The 16,963-nt window shown below is 38.0% G+C and overlaps 1 protein-coding gene across 2 annotated transcripts; it reads right to left on the reverse strand.

Moving 5' to 3' along the window:
* Positions 1–10,391: 10,391 nt before the first annotated feature.
* Positions 10,392–15,928, reverse strand: LOC111264694 (uncharacterized). 2 transcript variants are annotated; one of them, XM_022840784.2, is made up of 4 exons: positions 15,738–15,928; positions 12,970–13,046; positions 12,010–12,651; positions 10,392–11,844 (listed from the first exon to the last, which is right to left on the reverse strand). In XM_022840784.2, exons 3-4 carry the CDS (start codon positions 12,648–12,650, stop codon positions 11,055–11,057), a joined length of 1,431 nt encoding a protein of 476 aa, XP_022696519.1. In that variant the 5' UTR covers position 12,651; positions 12,970–13,046; positions 15,738–15,928; the 3' UTR covers positions 10,392–11,054. The 2 variants fall into 2 exon arrangements, with proteins under 2 accessions (XP_022696519.1, XP_022696518.1); XM_022840783.2 differs by lacking the exon at positions 12,970–13,046.
* Positions 15,929–16,963: the final 1,035 nt, after the last annotated feature.

Genomic DNA, 16,963 nt, shown 5'->3' on the forward strand with positions numbered 1-16,963 from the left:
TAGTCCTATTCTGTAGGTAAGTCTTGGCGCGTTTTACCTGAATACTTCTTTACCCCTCAATTCCTTTCTGTGTGCTCGCCGCAGTATTGCTATTAGAAAACATTTGGTTACCTCATTAGCCTGTGTTATTTTTGTTGGGATAAAAACGCGTAATTTAATCTGAGTGAGACCTCAAAGGGGGCGTTTGAGGTAAAAAGAAGGTGCACTCTCGACACCTGCTTCATTTGTATTTTTACGAAAGCAGATACAGAAATAGCAACGCACAATGGCCTTTGATTTAAATCTACAAAGAGGCCTATTAATCGAAACTGTAAGTTAACTATTATTATTGTGAAGTCCGTTTACCGTACGGTTACTCATCGTTTTGTCTTGAGATTAAAAACAACGTTCATTTGTACGAATGAATAGGCTTTCTATGTGGTAGTTACACGAACCATAGGAGACATTCGATGCGATAATATCGTACATTTAGTTTTAAAGCCAAAGACGTCTATATTTGTTGTCTTCTACGATTATGCTTATCGGTCAGATTTACTCAAGTTGCACCCGTGAATTGTTTCTGCTCAGAATTTATTATAAATCTGCCACTTTTGAGCTGTAATACCGTGTAGGGAGGTTCTTGAGTGAGTCGGAATGAGAAGCTTTAAACAATTCGTCGTTACCTAAAAAATACTCCTAGTTGTAAGTTTAGAGATGCGTGAAACCGACTTCAGAATCACTAGCTATGGAACAAATACTAAAGCCCTTTTAAGACTTCCAGAAGCTTATTACACAAAGTAAGGAAAACAAAATCGTTAGATAAACGGGATGGAACTTTTCTTACTTAACATCTCGACGATATGAACAAAGTACATGTTATTCTTTTTTCTCGCTTACATTGCAATTTGTGTAAATATTATCGGACCGTTCTGCAGTCCTTTGCTTATCGCAAAATAATTGCGGCTTTGATGTACTTTAATTTGAAACTTACTAACGTATAAATATCTCCTTAATTACTTGATTGTATTTATATAAATATATCAAAGGCCTTACTTAATATAAATTGATTAAAGTTTTTGCTGGCCACAGCTCTGGAATTTCAGCCTCTAGTTAGATCATGTCCCAACGTACATCCAGTTTTTTAATGTTGGGCAAAATTTCGTTTCCATTGTGATTATAAAATGGGTTATACAATAAAAAGAGAGACGTTTTTGCGGATCAAGGAAGACGTTCGAACTAAGATTAACATGGTTTGAGCGCATTTTATCTGAGATCCTACGAGGCTTTTATGACGTGACTCGGCATCCGTGTCAGACCGACAGTAAATACGCAACTGCGGCTAGAGTGAGTTCAGTCACGGAGCCGACACAGAGAAAGTTACTGATATGCCATGTCTTATAATAAATGTTACAGCCGGAGTAAGAAGTCAAAGAAATTTTGCGAAACTGAAATTCACTGCATCATACATATTCATTCAGTAAAAGCGATTCTTAGGCACATGTGTTACTTGATAACCACAGTGAAAGTCGTGTAAATTGTTGCATTTATTAAATTGAGATCGTTAATAAAGTCGTCGGCAACAGTATAGAAAATCGCTTTCTTCCCAAATAGGTTAGGCGGCTGTTAAAATACATCATATTAAGCTAATTCGAAAGATATCTAAGCTTTGACAAGTTTTTTAGGACGCGGCGTTCGAGGATGTATGGAGAATTGCTTAAGCCCAGGCAATTACTAGCAGTTGGCATATTATCCCACAAAACATATTTATCCTATAAGCTAAGTATTAATATGGGATACATTTATTCTATGGCTTTACATTTTTAAGGCCCAAAAAAACCCCACGCCATCACAGTTCACTATGTCGCCAAATAAGTGTAGCTATTGTCGAAGTAAACGACATCGCTTTAGGCGACGCTTCATTGCAGTATACTACGCATGCATTTTTAGTTGGAACTTCTTGAGAACTTCAGTGAAGAAAACATGGCTTGAATTTTAGAGTACGCCTTTAAGAAAATTAAGCAAGTGCGTAAGTAATGGGTGTTTCAAGCATGACGACACGTTAATTTCTTTTTCATCACGTTCGACATCTATGATATATCTATCAGCGAAAGTATGTCGGCGACAAACAGTACTTCTCAAAAAACTTTAATCTATTAGGGCCATCGGCCCATCATCCTGCGTGCAACTTTGTCTGATACACACGTTCTTTAATTTTGAAATTTTTGAATGACATTCGAATTCGGCTCAAACTTGAGCCGAATTCGGATCCGTGTTGAAGCTTCAGGAAAATTTGAATGAGAAAAATCATGTATGATATTTGTAACTTGTGTTAATTTTAAACCAGTCATTTATAAAAATGTTTAAGACAAAATATATGAATAGGCGTAGAGAGAGTGAATTTGATGCAACGGGTCTGTATCCTGCAAAGGAAACACGCCTAATATGTGATATGATACATATTTGTTTCGTTCGGAAATCAAAGCTGGAATTTAGTGCGTGGCAACTGTAAATAGCTCCTATTTTCTCGTACAGTGTATGTTATTCGAGCGATGCAGTTTGCTCAACACATTCGCGTCAGAGCGTGCGTATAGTTGTGCTCGGTGCTGTGCATATAGAAAAATATATGTTAACTATAATTTACCCTCATGGCTCACCTAACTGCCACAAAAACAGCATTGTACTAACTGGTGCATTAACTAAGTATCTTATACCCGATCGTGAAGTAAGGAGTTTAACGTTAGTTTCATGAATGTTACCAAATGTAACAAAAAGAAAACATTCAAGTTTATGTTATCTAGGAGTTTGAGATTTTTAAGCATCATGACGGTCAGCTGGAGATGAATATAAATAGCGGTAAATTAGGCGATTAGATATGTGCAAAGGTCGGTTGTATGACAATCTTAAAAAAGATTTCAAGGTGGTAGAGTTCATACAATACACTTTAATATTGTATTAAAATACATATGGCAAACAACACGCAAAAAACGAAATTATGTTACTTATTAATTTAGAAAAACAGCTGCAGCAGGGTTATTTCTATTTCTTCTTCTTCTATTCTTGTTATTATATCTATGTATTTACTACGTTCATTACTGCTACAACTACTTTGTTTATACTATTTATAATAAGCTAACCTTCTTCCATAATGTGTAACAGTAGCAATCGCAGCCTTTCGTAGTACTTCGTCATGGCGTAGCATCGACTAGTTATTTTCGGGCCCTCACCTAAATGTTTGCATCGAAAACTACTGTTAGACACTCTAGCGGATTTTACTTAATTTACAAATACATACTGTGTATCGATATAATCCATTTTTTTTCCTCGAACGCCACAGCGCTGGGGAAATTGATTGAAGATCGATGAAGACATTAGGAAAGGAGACCTTAAGTGAAAATACAGCACATAGATGCTGAAACGTTTCAACAACCGAGACTAAAGTATAAAAATCAGCGAGGAGGTGACTTGATGTCGGGGCCCGGAGGGCAAGAACGCCTTGCTACAATTGAAAGAGTTTTCCTGAAAGTAAAGCTTCAAGTCTAAGGATTTTGTCAGCTTAAACTGGTGCTTTAGATGTGAGACACAATGACAACTTAAAAACTAAAAACGCAGAGTCAGAGTAAAAAAGGAGTCCGCGGTGAATTGATTTTACACCAATCTAAAATGCGTATGCTGCCGGTGCAATTTACAGAACTTTAATCAATAAGAAAAATTGTTTCGAGTATACAATCGTTATAAATGAGGCGTACTTCAGCCTTTGCCGTCAGTCGGAAAGGAATTAGGCATGACGTTCCGCTGAAGCGAAGTCGGATTTGGTAGTTCTGTATGTATGGTACGTTCAAACAGAAAATGGTGGTAGTGTTTGTAGTGGATACTAGGTGCATTTGCTACTATAAACTAAAAACAAAAAAATGAATACAGCCTGCTATCTTGAATTGTGCAATAGACTTGTAGGCCAATGGCACATACTCCGGTTACTTAATTACAACTTCAGAACTGATTGTCACGTCTCAATTACTCCTTCGGATTGAACAAAAGAATCTTTAATGTTGGCTTCAATCCATCTATTCTCCAAAGTCTGTGTGATCACCGGGCTTTACATGTTTAAAAAGACAGTTGATAAGCAAGCATATCCCACTATCGAGTTAATTCAAAACGCAGAAATTATATATGGGAACGCAAATGATAGGTCTGTAGCCATATAAAAGCTGCCAGAACGCTATTACAAAAAATTGAAGAGAGTAGTTCCAGCACATACTAAAAAACATAGTTCCAACTTAAGTCGCTCAAAAGTTTCCCAATTTCAGCTTCCGCCGGATTACACATTAATGTATTTATTGTTTATGTGTGAATGAAGTTTATTTGAATATACTAAAATATACCACATCTCGAGCGCTTATCAGGCAGGTATTCAGACATTGCTTCTAGATCCCTCACGATGCGCACGCAACATGTGCTTTATGAACAAAAGAAAGGTTTTTGCTTAGAATATGTTGTCAGTCATGCTGGATCTGGCAATCTAAATATTCATTATAAATTGCGATTTCTAAATGTTTTAGCTTTTGATCACTCTCGGTGTGTAAAGTCGGCCAAACTGTTCTCATGATTATGTTTTTTTTGAAAGGAAAATTACCATGCCTGACATAGAATGCGAGAACTTCATCAATTAGCTCATGTACCGGGCAATGCAGTCGGTCAAAGCTCCACCCTGACATGCGCCAATAGAACTCTGAATAACTGGAGTAACTTGACCAACTTGGGCGCTTTTAGCATACGGAAAGAAGAAACGTGCGCTCTCACTGACAGTGGCTTCCAGAAACAGGTAAACTACGTTGTTCTCCAAATAAAATAGCACATTTCATACTTATTGCTACTTTAAACTTGGGAATTGACCCAAAAAGTAGACTGCTATACGACCGCCATAAGCGTTCCAAGTCCTTTAGGTTTACATGTGAATTTATTAAATCTTTGTGGTTTCTAGTAAACTCTCTGACTCTACGACTACGGACTATGACTTAACGCTGCATATCGTTACGCGGCCTCAATTACCATTGCATTGAATTGTCACCGACAATACGAAGTGGTGTCTGTACATTAACATAAGCTATACATCGCAATGGATGTCTTCAGAAGAAAAGTCAAGATCCAACAAAAAGTTCACCCGAGAAGGGTTGTGCTCTACGTTTGGAGGGACTGTAGGGGCCTGATCCACTGGGAACTGCTTATTACGCATTAGACAGTTGATCGGCATATTCTGTGCCAATTTGCGTCAAGTCAGGCAAGCTATCCAAAAGGAGAGACCCCGTAAACAAAATCAAGCATATCTGCTCCGGGACAACCTAGGCCACGCACGGAAAATAGCGTCAAAACTGCCCTCCTGGGCTTCAATGAGAAATTTTGTTACACGTTCCATAGCTTTCGGACCTTGCACCGACAGTTCTCTTAATTACCTCCGGCACACATCGACAACTTAAAGCTTTTTCGAAACGAAATCCGTTACGCTCTTCTGAGACCACATCCATTACTTGATGGAAAGATGGTAGAAAATCGTAAACAATGACGGGGGACCTCAACGTGTTGTCATAGGATTAAAAAATATGATGTTTTTCTTTTAGTAAAACAATTACGGCGACTTCTTCGCCAGCCTAATACTAAACATCATTGTTTTACGACCCGTTTTACTTTTTTAGTTGCTGTGAATAAATAAATTGCTAGTCACATTTCTTAAACTAGAAATAGTTTCATTGTGGATCCGTGTCCCTGCTGCATATATTAGAATCGATGTAACGTCTGATTCATGATTTGGAATGGGAACGAACTTTGTTGCAACGACAATAAGGGTCGTAGTAAGTTACGCAACTTTTACATATCACGTTACACTAGGAATTTTTGGAAAGCGTCTAATACGAATTCGTCAATACTAGTGAATAGTACTGTTAGACACGTAAACAAAGTTTAATCACTGCCATTCAACTGTAACTGGTACAACATTGCTCAAGAACTTTTAGCTTTTTTGCAGATCAAAAGTGTTAAATTATAAAAGTTACAATATAAACGCATACATAGAAATTTGGTGGGGGCCGTGTTCCATCAGCGGTTCTTGAGTCTGTACTTCTCCGCTTTCAGGCAGCCCGACGCCTTGCTATTTGCTTTACTGAAGGAGGCTCTGTTTATTCTAACAACCCTAATAGATATATTTGGAACCAATTAGTTTTTCCTTTGCGTGTGTCTGTTCAATTTTCCTTCTATCGGCGAGTTAACTCGATACTAACACAGTGTTTGATGTAGTCAAAGACTTGTGTAATGTATGCGCGGACATCTATGTCTAATAAAAATTATTGCTAATCCTTCACACGCGATTATAAAAATTATAATGGCGTATGAAGCATTTTGTCGGCCACGTTTCATTTAGGCAGAAATCTAGGTTTCGAGGAAGTGCAGGTCACGTTTGTGCACATCTAACTAAGTTAGTTAACTACATGTTAATTGTTACTATAAATCTTCATGACCTTTAATATTCTCTTACTAGCACAAAATAATAAAACGAAACAAAACAAATATCCTTCTCAAAAGCTTTTTGGTTTGAAATAATTTAAACATTGTTCTTTACCTTGCTGATAAAACTTCATATTATCCTCAAGCTTTTACTATCTACCTTAAGGAATTGGTATCCATTTGGTTTGAGATCTTGGGATGAAAAACTAAATTTTACCTCCGGTGATGAGTCGCTGTTTCTCAATAAAGCTTAGAAGTCCCTTAAGCTTTGGCTTGGAGTACGAAAAGAGCGATCTTATATATCCTATTGAATAGTACATTCGTCATGAACCAGTTGAACGCAATTTCCTTCAAAATTACTACGTAATTGAATACATACGACATTTATGTACGCATTACTATTTGCTACATGCGAAGCGAACTTGAAACGTCCTCGAATAGCCGCTTAACGGAGTGGATACGTTACAAGATAATGGAAAAAATAAAATTAACATGAACTCGATATGAACTTACTCACAAAACACTTAAACGAGTTACAAGCGCAGATATAAACGGATTCTTAATAAAATAAAATAAAGGCAATGGTGCTAATACACATAGATGATAGGGACAACAATGGTGTGTACACATGTTATTCAACTGGGTAATGTCAACGCTGATACAATATTCCTATTTATTGATTCATAATTATTATATTAAATATTACAAGAACTGCGAATATAGCAAAATTACTTGATTTCAAACTGCCGTTAGATATTTTCAGAAGACCGAAGATTGAGTCAGTTCGACCAAAACTTAGTTATACATATATATATATTTTTTTTTTCAAAATAAATATTTTGTTGAACCACGAAAATATTTCGGGGCTTATGCCCTGTCGATCATAAACGCAAAATATACACAGGTGATAAAAATTGATAAGAGCATTCGACCGACGTGACCATCGTTTGAATGCTATTATGGAATGTCTAGAGATGTAGGATTTGTTTTAAAAAAAAAATCGCTTTTCCTTAATCGACGCGAAAACGGCCTATTCACATACATAACTCAAAAAGCCATTGTATAGAGATTAATTGCGAGAAAGTACGAGGATAGGACGTGCTTGCTTGAATGTCAATGATAAGACTGGAATTAAACTCTATGTCGATTATATGAAGTTTCCATTGTATGAAATTCTCTGTTAGTCGCACTCGATATAGGAGCCTGGTTGCAGATTTATTAAGCTGTACAGACATTCCAGATGGTCATGCAGCCGAAATCCATCATGTTGTTGTGTCCAGCAGTTAAAAACTGGAATTAAAAATGCAATCATACTTTTTCTTTTTAGAAATGTGCGCCGTACCCGTGTGAAAACCTACCAACTTTTTGAATAGCCCCAGATACTGTATTATGATGACCGACTCGGCCTGTGCTATTTTAGAAAACTCATTGACTGAAGTCAGTAACAAGGTGCATCCCTGTTTTGAGCACTCAATATGAAAACCGCCAATTCGTTCAATGAAGTTTTTAAAAGAAGCTTCACCTTTTCGTTGTTTAACGCATACAGGGTATAGCTTGCCTACGCATAAGCTCCATCCTTAAAGAGCTCGGTTTGTTGAGCCCCTCCTGTATTGCTTGAGACTTGCTGCTAGCATATCGATTTTAGCAATTTTATTTACTGAACATACGAGTGTTCACTGGTGCCGGAGTAATGTTTACTATATCCGTTGTGTTTTGAATCATACCAGTTATATCAATGGTAAACTCCCATCAGCTAAGATCCCGCACATTCCACACATGAACTTCTGAATCAAAATCTAGCTGTATGCCCTTATCCATGTAGAGATCCAGAAGAAGATACTTCCGGCGGATCAACTTTTTAGCCCATAGATTGAATAGATCGCTTGTAATAAGCGATTCGGCACAAGCCTGAATGTACTCCGTGACCTATCTGGACAGGTCACACAGTCCAAATATCTGACTCGCAGTCAAGGGAGGCAGGATTACAAGACCGCTCAATCAAGAGTTCCTGTGTTATGTGAATATATCCAAAAGTAGGGTCGAAAATTGCTACGGACACTGGATGGCGGAAACAATGTTCACCGGGCCGTCCATTAAGAAATTCATAGGAAATAGTTTGACTCGGTCTTCAAGAGCGCTGGATGTGTCATGTGTTTATTTGAGATGATTTTCTCACCACTGGCGATCGATACCTGTTGTTATAATGTCTAGTGGCAAATATTTGGCATAGCACAACAACTCCTCACCCGCATTTTACCTCCTATTTGACAACTTTTGCCACAGGACAGGAGATGAACATTAAAAGATCTTCACTCTCTGTGTTCCCTATAGTACTGCCGATACGCACTCAACAATTTCAGGCTTTTCCCAGGTAAGTTTTCAGTGTAGATACGAGCTGGGAATAGAGACGCATATATGTATCTCAGCGTGTGGTCTTCATCGCATTTACTTCAACCGATTCCAAGTGGTTGAACAGTTTTTTGCAATTTTGTTCCCGCGGTCAATTAGCATCATAATAGAGATAGATGTTTTCAGGGCCCAAATGCACACACTAGCACTACCGGTTGCCAACACTCGTGCCCACAGCAAGCACTGAGCATTCTAGTAGCTATCAGCGGCATTTAGTAAACCTATTGAAATCAGCACTTAATCGTACTGACTATATGCCTTAATTGAAGTAAATTATCTTAATTTACTTAATTAAAAAACTTAATTAAGATGTACATTTCGCGAACTCTAAGGTCATAATAGGTTGTGCAGGGTTTACCGTAGATTTAACGACAAAATGTACATCTATTTGACAAATGTTTAATGCAGACCCCATAAGCACATCTGACAGGCGAGAATAAGTGAGGGATAAAAATTGGCGTTCTATAAAGAAACCAGAGCGTATTAGCCATGAACTACCTTTCAAATAACATTAAGCACTTCTTTGGAAACAACAAAGACCAGTTGACGGGAAAAGCATGTAGGTAGGAAAACACAAAATGAGTTATTATTAAGTGGTTGTCGAGACAGTCTACACAGAATGGCAGCTGCACCGCTAACCGCTCACAGCATCAGAAGTTATGTGGTACTAGCCTCAAGAGAAAGTGTACTATTGATCAATGAAATGGGCTCGATATACCATTATGGAAAAAAGGGCTCTTGGTGTTTCTCAAGGGCAAGGTTCAACAAGCATTCGATCGTAACATTAGAATATATTTCGTAAGTCTCCACGATTATCCCGACCAATTTTTCACCCGTTAAATGAATACGTATAATAAATAGAATAAAAAAAACTATGTAAAGAGAACAAACAAAATATCTTGAAAGTTGCTTGTCACAGACATATTCTGAAGACGATGCTAGACACAACTGTATCGGTTGTGTTCAGGTATTGAAATCTGTCAAACAGTTTAGATAGCAATAGCCTCTAAAAAAACTTATCGTTGACAGTGAACGTTCATGTAAACTAAGTACGTATGTCTCCTATGTACATAGCAGAGTTGAAGTTCTATGATTCCACAATGAGTAACCATCTAGAAAGCTTTTCATTTCGTTTTGTATGTATAATTTTTTATTAGGTTGTTGCTCCATTATTATTATTATGTTATTATTATATTATGTTATTTTCAATCCGGTTGTGACAATAGGAATTGAATACAAACAAGCTGGCCATTAAACTTCAAGATGTACGCAAGTCCTAAGTAGCGCGTAGATAGTTGTAAACGGTTCAAATGCCATCTTTTATTGACGTCTATTTCGTTCTAATCAATCGTTCATTTGCTGACGTATGATTGGTAATCATGATTATTTATCCATAGTATAGTAGTTAGCGTGACAGACATGCGAATAACTACTCTCGCTAATGTATATCAGAATACGTTGCGAGATTTTATCGTCTTAGTTATTATCCTTATTATGATTAAAAACCACGCTTTGTGCTGTGCTATAGGACGGTTTTGCTTCTTCTTTATTTATTTATATTCGTCAAAAATCACAGGGCTCAAAACGTAAGACGCACCGAAAATATGCGCGAGAAATTATTGAATCTCAAATATGTCGCCATTTAATTAGTGTGTATGTATATATACCCAGCAAGTATCTAGCACATGGTCTATCGCTTCTGTCTTTCACTTCCTTTTCTGCTATCTATAGAATGTATTTATATTTACTCTAGGTCTCTGTTTTTCGTTACACACTTTCATGAGTACTCTTCACTGGTTGGGATTTCGGACAACCGCTCAACTTGCCCCAACCTGAATAAAAACAGGGTACACTTTTTTACTATCTAATCCAATCGAACCAATCCACCATTGCTTAAACGAAGGACCAACTCAGTCAATCTATGTGTGTTTTTGTGTCTGTGTGTGTGTCTATATATATATATATATATATATATATATGAACAAGTGTCGATTGAGGTGGTAGGTAATAGTGTTTGAATATATGTGAGTATCTGAACAAGGGCTTTTGAACTGCAATGAATGCTGACCGGCCTTCATGGCGTGGTTCCAGAAGGACTCCCTAAAATTGGTTTCCTTTTTCCCTTTCGTGCCGATACCTAATAAAGGTCCAATCCACAAGTGTTACTGATAATGTTAAGAGCCCTTGTTACTTTTGAGAAGTTTTGTGGCACCAGGCTGTATTCTATCAGCGAATGCCAACACTACGTCGAGATCGCAGGTAGGCGAGACGTTAAGTAATGCGGCACACTGATCCCGCGTTAAGGGGCTTTTTGAATTCCGGATCATCGCCACAAGACTAGCACCTTTGCCCCACAACAATGACATGTACCGGCGTACGACAATTTCGGTGTGTGCCTCATTGGCAGATGCGGTTGCCAATTTCTGCAGCTCAGAGACCATCCGTTCGACAAGGCTATCGCCGCTTGGAGCCTTGACAGATTTGAGTTTTTTATTGGCCGCACTCTGTGACCTCACGTCCATGAAGAGCGAAGATCGCAATACCCGGGGGCTGTGAGTGTTATGATTATCCATATCGACGATTACGCACGGCGTAGGCGAAAACGACAACTCTTTTGTCGATAACTGATTTACAGCAGGTACGGCGGATGTTGAACCCGAAGGTATGGCCGTGTCGCGCATGATGGCCTGCAGATGCAATGCTGGGTAGAACGACATCTGCGGACTGAGTACGGTACCGCTGAGTTCTGAGTGAGTTAGTACTGCGCACATTGCATCAGCCAATCCGAGCATTCGTTCTTTGGCTCCGCCTATTAATGCCGTGTACCCACCGTTGCTAAGGTGCGCTTGCAGTAATTTCTTCATTAAATTTGGTTCTTTTTCACACCATCGGGCGAGCGAAACTGACGAAGACTTGCGATCGATAAATCGGGTTTCAAGAACTTCGCCCGCCAAAGAAAAATACCTGAAACCGATAAATGAAGAAGAAAATCAGGCTAATTGTCATACATGCATACTTTCTAGGGGTTTATTTGTCCTGTCATACAAGGACCGAGTCCGGCCAAATTCGTATTTTCCGACACTGTAAAAATAATACACGTAACCGAAGAACACGCTTGGAAACACTTACCTATTGAGCAGTGTGGTGACCTGATTGATACAGCGAAGGAATTGGTCGCCAGCTTGAGTGCAGATATGCGCTATTCGAATGAGTGTCGTATCGGTCAGGTTTAGAATATTGTACAGATCCCACAAACAATCGAGATCAAAAACCAGTGATACTCCTAATGATTTTGTACACGATGGAAGCGTAAATGTGACACTGTGCACAACGACACGTTTGTCAGCAGCGATCAGTAGGAGGGTTCGCGTTGGCCATGGTTCCTTCCGCAGCCTACAGTATTCTAAGTACCCATGAAGTAGTTGAACAATATTCGCCGTGTAGCTGGCCTCGACATTGACCTCATTTAGATATTTGTTGTACTGTGGTACTCGACCTTCAAGAATAAAAGCCTCGGCGTTTTCTAGGTACTGATGGCATTTTAAATAGTGACTGTCCCCGCACGTTGTGTGGGGCCGGCCATCCTTGGCAACAGCTGAATCGGTGTCTGAGCACTCGATTTGCCAACAGAAAAGCATCTGCGGACCCATCAAATGGTTCCATGATGTGAGATAGGCAGATATTAGTCCGGGGACCTTCGGTATTGCCGGCGCAACGGAACGACTTGACGCTGGCGTTGCTGAGCCCTCACCGGACCCGTCTGTCGACATCCTGCATCAATAAAATCGAATATAGTAATTACATTAACCCTTAACTATGAGTTTTCATCATAAAATCGCGTTCACGAAATGTTTTCACTTTTTCATCAAGATTTACCGATAGCGTCTTGGGAATTCGATGTAAAAGCAGCTTAAATAATCGACCTGGCAAATATTATGTTTGCCGGAGTTCTGGCAATTTCGCGAACATGCGCATTTGGGAATATTCTGTAGTTAATATAATATAAACAGTTAAGCATACTTAAATACCTTGTGGTTCAGCTAACCAATTATAATATCATTTGCATGATGTAAGAGTAATAGTAATAACCTTGCATAAAGCGGAACCTTTTTACGGCTGCAAAGAGGTACAGAGCCTCCTCACCGCATTGAGAGTGACCCGCAATGCTAAAATCACCTCACAAAAGCACATGTGTCGTCAGTATTCGGAATAGATTAGGACATATCTTCTGGAGTTGCTTGTGGTGGCGCGCATGCGTTTATTCGCTATTCTTGGTACTTGAATACAGCTAATTTCTTCTGGAACATAAGTTATAAAAGCATCACGGCGGACGCAGAAGTTCCATTGTTGGAATATGAGCGAAAATCAGCTATTGTCCGATGTTCCCACAAGGCTTATAAACTTATTGAATCGACTATTCCTGAAGAATCCTGGAAATGTTTTCATAAGTTAGTCTAGAAGGTCTGTATTAAGGATTAGACAAAAAGAATCAGATTTACCTAAAGGAACATAGAACTCCATTTCTGATGATCCCGGAATTTCTACGCAAACTTTAGTGGGTGTTTTTAAGATAAAGTTATCTAAATAAATGTTTTGAATTTTTCGTTTGGTATTATCATTAACTATTGCTGGCAACGGCTGGCTTCCAGCAAGAAACAAAATGTGTCGACGTCCAATTTCAAACCTAGATCACTACATGTGTAAGCTAGTAAACAGATAGATTATCGTTGTAGCATCACGGGGATGAGATGAGAGTATACCCTATAAAATCATCCATATAAATTACAATGTTTGGCCTTTTTTGACTTTTTGTTTTCGTTTTTCACTATGCTTTGCTTTTTTAGAGCTTCTGGGCTTCTGCCACTCTGAGATAAATGCTTATTACATTTGCTATGTATGGCACGCTTAAGCAAAAGTTTAATGAGTCGAAACGTGCCAATTTGCTTAAAAGTATACTCTGTGAGCTTTGAAAAGGAATTATCATAAAATACTTGTGAGAGCGGTTTAAGCCCTGAAGTGAAAGCCCCAAATTGCTGTGTTGATAAACACGTCGCCTAAACACTTTCTGTCGGCTCGTACAAAAAGGTTGACACTAGCTAGCTGGCTTCATTTGACAGCAGAAGAAACAAGTTATATTAATATCTGGTTGCTTTGATTTTTTGTTACACTAAAGCGCTACCCGGCACGGACTTCGCCTCGAACCTATTTTGCTATTAAGGCCATTTCATTTTACCTGTGTAGAAGTAAAAAGCTAGCACTCATATACAATCAGGTAACAGCGTGTTATCAGCTAATAGTTGCAACCTAATAGCTTCATCCATAATGTAGCTTAAGCATAGTCTGTCATATTACACAAGCGGAGTTGTTTACGTTTCTTGAAACGTTCTGTATTTTTCCTATAGAACAAAATATCTGATTTTTAAAAATGCACTACCCATTTAATCGTTTATAATTAAACTGGATTTGAAATATGCTATATAATTATTATCCAACGTACCAACCTATTACCCCACAAACCCGGCAAGGCTGCTCGACTAGACTAGATGTATATCTTTCATGTTTCTCATGGCTGTGAGTACCATGAGCTTCAATGTAATATGTATAGATACATTTTTCGGTTTTACCGCAAAGAGTAACGGCCTTTCAATAGTGTCCATGATAGTACGTAGCTCCATAAATGTTCATTAGCATAATGCTACAGTCAAAGTAAAAACGCGTAGTACAACATTTTCTATTTCTTAGGTTCTGTATAAAACTGAGCTATTTTAATATTAGCTATAGATGATAAAAACAGGGATACCGAGAAAGAAGAAGCAATAAATAAGCATGACAGAAAAAAACTAATGTAAGCACGAATAATGTATAGCGTTTTGTAACTTTACCTTTTCACTTTTATGAGTTAAATAAGTCGTGACATCCACCAGGGATTGACTAACGAAGTAATGGAAATCAAATATAAAAAAATGATATATTCTCGCTGTTCCTATTCACATGCTACCATTGGTGCTCAATTAATATCTATATATAATCAACACTAAGCGTCAAATTATAAATACATCCAGTCAGTTATACTGCAGTGAGAGATCATAGTTTATCTAAATATTTTTCTTTCAGTAATATATTTTTAAAGAATCCTAATTTTTATTACTATACTACTAAATTTACGTCTCATCTTGCATAGGAACTTTTATAGAAACACGCCTGCCTTACGCAGTTGCAGGTAAATGTTCAAAAGTGATCGATACAATTACAAATCCTAAAGCGCTAAGTGTACCTATCGAGGATGGCAGTAGTGAATGCACTAGCAGAAAAATTGGGCACAAAAGTGAGCGTACTTGAAAATATGACTTTTTCTAACCATGAAAGTTTCACTGCGTTATCTAAGAAATAGCTGGTTCTTTTTTCGGATGTCTGTGTGCCCTAGAGAAGTTAAAACAAAGGCATTACTACGCTCTATGCAACTAAGCACAGTTCCTATTATATGCAGCTATATGCGATATATTAGGCATACTAAGGTATCAAACGAATCTTGTCCAAAACTTCTCTAGACGCAAAATAACTCACGAAAACCGTCTATAATCTATAACATGATGTCTGAAGACAGATTTCCTGGAGTATCAGCAAAGACCCGCGAGTTGAATCCCTCTGCTTTAGCAGGTCACGCTAGAGGCGTCATATTCAACATATTTATACACATAAATCAATTGCTTTAGAAAGATCTCAACAATGACACTGGCCACATTGTTTCTAAGTAGGAGAACGGCTGATCATTATAACCTCTAGTACAATAAACGCCACATTGTAAAATGTCGTCCATCTGTTTCTTTTGATAGATATATGGCATTTAACAAGCTCACCTTATAAGCGAAATTCCGTTTCTAGGTCATGCTCACTAGACCTTACTTCACAAAGATTTAATTAAAAACATGGGCAACATAAATTAGGTTATTCCTTGCGCCTTCACGTCTTTCACCACTTTCCATACATATTCCATACACTCTTATATTGACGGGTGCGATTTGTTCTATTCCAATCAGCTGATTCTGTAGAGCGGCGTTATGTTAGTAATAAATAAAGCGCGGCTCTTTTGAAATTCTGCTACTGCGATGAAAAGCAACTACAACCAGTTGACACTTTAGGCGCAGCCGCTAGATAACTTACATGGTGCAACGCTGTCGTTGGTCTACTACAACTGATATAGTCTGCGCTGGTTATACAAGCCGTAGATAAGGGCTTACCATCGTTACATAAAAACTCAAATTAGTTGCGAACATATTAACATTATATGTCATAGTCCATTTCGCGAGTGGTTGATACAACGATCGTCTTGCAGATCTGATCGATAGGAAAAATAATCGATATATGTATTATGTCATTTGTCAGCGTAGAGCCTCAGATGGTTAACCCCTCGCTGAAAATGCCAGGAATCGCTAGTTGAAGCCCCGCTATGGTGTATTTTAGGTAACAGGTGTGATTAAATGCAGCGACAACCGACGTAGCTAGTAAAGTCGCTAATAACAAGATATGCGTGTTATAAGGATTCGGAGGGATACAGCAGATTAACTAAATAATAATAGTTAGTAGATGGTTTATTTTTAGACACTACAATTTCCAAAACTTACAAAACTTCATTTTGTTTTATCTATTATGTGGGTTTAAAACGGAACGTAAACTCCAAGTACAGGACGTTCTTTTACGCTCGTGTATGCAATCGTTTAAGCCTTTTCTAGAAGTGAAAAAAAATGTATTGCGCCATATACTCATTCCTTTCTACAGGTCTTTTTCAAAACGTATTTAGAAGCAATTCTGGCTACTTAATATTTGTTCTGTTCAATAACAATATAGAATATTATTACCTTATAGTAACACCGTGTTACATACTACTGCATCGGCAGAAATACGCCAGGATGAAGTAAGTCAAATTTCACTAGTTTAATGTGTTTGTATAGATATTTTTCATCATTTGTTAGCGTATATTTGGCGAAATCTACCTTGAAGATTTATTTTGTGTGAACGTTGTTGATATTTTAAAACATTTTGATTATCAATGTAGGAAACAGAAATTGAATGCTTTATATCGGCT

The sequence above is a fragment of the Varroa jacobsoni genome, unplaced genomic scaffold, assembly GCF_002532875.2.
Source record: "Varroa jacobsoni isolate VJ856 unplaced genomic scaffold, vjacob_1.0 scaffold_885, whole genome shotgun sequence".
NCBI lineage: Eukaryota > Metazoa > Arthropoda > Arachnida > Mesostigmata > Varroidae > Varroa > Varroa jacobsoni.